Source organism: Penaeus monodon, chromosome 11, assembly GCF_015228065.2.
Source record: "Penaeus monodon isolate SGIC_2016 chromosome 11, NSTDA_Pmon_1, whole genome shotgun sequence".
Taxonomy (NCBI): domain Eukaryota; kingdom Metazoa; phylum Arthropoda; class Malacostraca; order Decapoda; family Penaeidae; genus Penaeus; species Penaeus monodon.
Genome location: NC_051396.1, coordinates 22,797,484 through 22,802,138, shown reverse-complemented (window position 1 = coordinate 22,802,138; position 4,655 = coordinate 22,797,484). Strand labels below are relative to the sequence as shown.

General features: G+C 40.3%; 1 protein-coding gene across 1 annotated transcript; it reads right to left on the bottom strand.

The window, feature by feature from the left end:
• Positions 1-1,117: 1,117 nt before the first annotated feature.
• Positions 1,118-1,932, bottom strand: LOC119578496. The gene is made up of 3 exons (XM_037926071.1): positions 1,796-1,932; positions 1,451-1,613; positions 1,118-1,330 (listed from the first exon to the last, which is right to left on the bottom strand). Exons 1-3 carry the CDS (start codon positions 1,930-1,932, stop codon positions 1,118-1,120), a joined length of 513 nt encoding a protein of 170 aa, XP_037781999.1.
• Between the last annotated feature and the right edge of the window lie 2,723 nt (positions 1,933-4,655).

Sequence of the window (4,655 nt, the reverse complement as noted above, 5' to 3'; positions counted from 1 at the left end):
CTTTGAGGATGAGTAGTGTCCTTTGGCAACTGTCTGGTCTATGTGTCTGCTGTCTTTTCCCTAACATTTTTGGAGTTATGGTAGGATTCTCTTCTGGTTGATAGGGATGTTGGGTTAGCTCGTGTCTACCGCTGTAATTGATTTTTAACGCTAGTAGTGTTTCGCCCGCGCGCGCATGTGAGCACGTTCACATATAATATATGAAAGGCCGCGGTGGCCAAGTGGTTAGGGCATCGGACTCAAGACTGGCACGACGGCAATCTGAGGTCGAGGGTTCGAGTCACCAGCCGGCGCGTTGTTCCCTTGGCCAAGGAACTTCACCTCGATTCCCTACCTAGCCAATGGGTGGCCAAGCCAGCCCAAGTCAAGTGCTGGTCCCAAGCCCGGATAAATAGAGAGAATGATTACCTAAAAGGTAACACCGGCACTCTCCGTGGAAAGGAACTGGGGACCCTACCACGTACTCACTCCAAGAGCATCACAACATGAAAACTACAATTAAGTAAAATGCTGTGACCACGGCGGCTCAGACATGAACCTACCGTTAAAAGAAGATATATATATATATATATATATATATATATATATATATATATATATATATATATATATATATATATAAATATATATATATATATATATATATATATATATATATATATACTAAATATATAATATATAATATATATACATATATATATATATATATATATATATATATATATATATATGTATGTATGTATGTATGTATGTATGTATGTATGCATGTATGCATGCATGTATGTGTAGGAATATGTATACGTATATCCATACATATACTTGACAAACACTATGAATAGACTCTTTATGATAATACCATTAATATTAGTAGCTAAAGTTACACAATATTACAGACAGATACAGAGCGTGTGTGTGTGTTTGTGTTTGTGTGTATACGTATCTACATACATATACTTGACACGCAAACACTATTTATCTTTATTACAAAAACACTAATATTAGTAGCTAAGATACACAATATTACTAACAGCTAGAGGGCAAACCAAATACACAACCCATTGTTCATGTTCCTTCCATGCTTTTTTCATGTTCTTTTCCAAGTTCTCTCAATTTCTGTTCAAGGTCCCATGACATACACCTTGACATCGGCGAGCTCCAACTTTTGAGACGTGATGGACACTCTCTGAACAGCCACATAACGGCCTGAGATCAGACTCCTGCAGGTGAACCTAATGCGGCCTTCCTCTTGTTTGTAAGGTCCTTGGTAATGCCCCAGCATAACCCATGCGGTGTAGATGTCGTCTTCTGGGAGATTTGTACCAACGAAGATCTGGTTTGAGGAGTTGTTTTGAAGTCATTTGTAGAATAAAATGATAGGAGAGATAAAATAAAACTACATAAATATGTAAAACAAATTTTAGCAAGGCAAATACCATCCACAAGCACCAACCCCGATGTCGTTGAACCTCCCTGTCGCATGATACATCGGCAGGATTTCCACCGTGTGAATCTTGTGCTGACCTTCAAGATCTATCATCCAAAAGGGTTGGGGTATGTTATTGGCGTTGCTAAAAAATGTGTTGTCGTCGTCATCAACAGCCTTGGATGAATGGCTGAAAAGTCAAAGTGCAAGCTATTTCAAAGATAAAGTTTTCTTTCCACTTACATGCCAGTCAGTATGCAGGATTTAGAGTTCGTTGTATGCAAAAAGAGAAAGAAAAGTAATTCACACGACCTCCTGTCCATCCGCCGATCCCTTTCCTTACTCAGTTCATTCATCCTGTATCTTACTTACAATTTACTTGCATAAGTTTGACTTGAAAATGTTGTCTTGCCTCTCGATACCTCTGTTAAGACTAGCGGCTCGTACACCTGCGATGTTTCAAATAAACCCTCGGTTCCTCGAAGGCCAACTCCACGCAACTCACACATATCATCTGGTGGAAAAACAATATCTTGCAGCACCAGGATTGTAGGAGGGTTCATGACTGGGTTAGCATTACGCAAACTGAGTTGGCAGGGATACTCATGGCCACCGAATTTCTATTGAATCAAGGCTAGGGGGTAATATTCAGTGATTCACAGCGTGCTCTCCAGGCTCTGAAAACTCTAGACAAGGTGCAGGAAATATCGCAAATGACATCAGGATAAACGTGTATCGTGCAAAAGAACGAGGCAATGATATACGTTTTGTGTGGATTTCATCGCATGTTGGAATCCCTAGGCATGACCATGCTGATCGCCTGGAAAAGTCAGCATGTGATATGCAAAGTGTGGATATAGATCTTGAGGTACCTATTTCTAGGATTTTATACAGCATTAAAGCTTCCTTTAATGCTAGAGTTGATTAATTCTCAACGCCCTGAAAGCTGTAGCATAAAACACTATGGCCGGTTTAGGCAAGATTCATTCACCTATGGTTTCAATAAAACAGGAACAAGACAGTGTAATACTGTGACCGCAAGAATCAGGGTTGGATATAGATTGTTTTGGCAGGTCAGTACAGTTTTTAATGTCGAAGAAACCAAGTGTAAACTGTGTAATGAAGAATATAAGCGAACACTTGTACATTATATCTCAGAGTACCATGTGTTACAGCCTTCCAGACCACCGAGCATGAGGTACAGGTACATACATGTAACTATTTCATATACTCTGATGTCTTAGAAGATATACTTATGTTGTATTCTAAATTTGGAATGTAGTATCACATGACCACATATCAAATGTAGCAATGCCTTTCCACGCCCAAGCTGTACGGCAGCGTGGCAGATGAGTAGATAAACGACTGTGTAATTGTCTCTTTCCTTTAACTGATATAGTACTTATCATAATAATGTTATAGCCTAAAATTGATATGTAATACCACTACATGTTATAACCATGCATCAAATGTACCACAGCTTGCCCACACATGTGCAGTTAGCCAAGGTGGTAAATAAAGGACTAACTAAACAAATATAAGTCAGTTGTAAGCCAAGAAACACCAAAGTAGGACGTCATCAGGATTCCTCCTGTGTTCTGGGCGATTTTATAGGGATAAACCCTTTCACCTGGGTTGTCCTTATATCCAGAGTGTGCGTGGTGTGTGGGTGTACATACACCAAATTGTGTCGGATACTGTGGTCAGGGAATCTAGAAAAAACAGTGCTTAGTAAAAATTACGAATACTGAATGTGGTGCCAAAGTAACAGGCTGCTGTACCAACGACCGTTGACGAGCCGTGGTGAGTGTATGTGTGACAGCACTTGGCCTGGCGCTCGCACCCTCCCCGCGCCCGATCGCGGGGAATTAATCACCCAAGAAGCGGACGGGACAACCACCTCCTCACTGTCCCACCATGGAGTTGGGTGGGGACATGCTCGAGCCCCCCCCCCCCCAGTGCCAACTACCAGACATGGTTACGGCCGAGGAAATAAGAAGCATCAGTCAAGAGATTGCTGAATTGAAAAAAAATGATAATGGGAAACAAATGTAATCGTGTAGACAGGGAAAATGTGCTTTCTAATGATATTAGTGATTTTGAAAATACGAATGAGGTCTCTGATATCATTACGCAGGATGGACCATCTGAAAACAGTGACGGCAGTGACAGTAAAAATTACGCCGACGAAGACGTGAAGGAAACAGACGAACTGTAGGACATCACTCAGAAAATGCTATCAGGTACGGGTTATAGGTATAGTATTAATACGCGGAAAGCGCGCAGACTCACGGTAAATAAACAAGATGCAACACAGATATGTAATGCTGTACAAGAAATATGCAGACTAAAGGGCTTCATCAAACACAAATTTGACCAATCAGCTAATCATAGGGTGTGATGGGGGACAAGAAAACAATTACTTTTCTTTCATGGAATATACGTGGTGTCAACCGTAGAGTTAATGACTTGCTTTACTATATTCATAACAATAATGTTGACGTTATCTTTTTACAAGAGCCCTTCACATCAGCCACTAAAATAAAAACCGCCCCTAGAATTAGAGGGTGCCACTCCTATACGAACACAGGGATGACAGGCCTACTGACTTATGTCAGTGACACCATACCGCATAAGTTGGTGCAGAAATCTGATGACAATAATGTGCAATATCAGCATTTAAATATTTGAACAGCTTCTGGGTTTTTCTCTGTGTACAATGCATGCGCAAGGTGTAGAAAGTTTCAGACTGACTCACTGCTCAACTTTCAGAATCACGGCACAATATGCATGGGAGATTTTAATGCTAGACATTATACATTTAGAGATAGTCAATACAATGAAAATGGCGAAGAGTTCCGACATTTTGCAAACAATAGATCTATGACAATATATGATACAGACAGGCAAACTCACGTGGCTAGATTATGTAATAGGAAGGGATCTTGTGCATGGATACGTCAGAAGCATGCTTGCAACAGAGCTAACGAGATACACTGTTGATAATACTCAGTCTGCAAAAACAAATAGGATTAAAATTTATATTCCTCCTTAACTTGAGCACCACTTTAAATCACGTATCTATGACTGGTATAACGATTACACAGTAACAAATGTTGATAAATTTTCCATGGACATGACAACAGTGGTCACTGATTACTACAACACTTGGGTCTGTCCAAAGAAAACCTTCAAGAACAACTCACAACGCTCCAAACAACCTAAGTGGGTC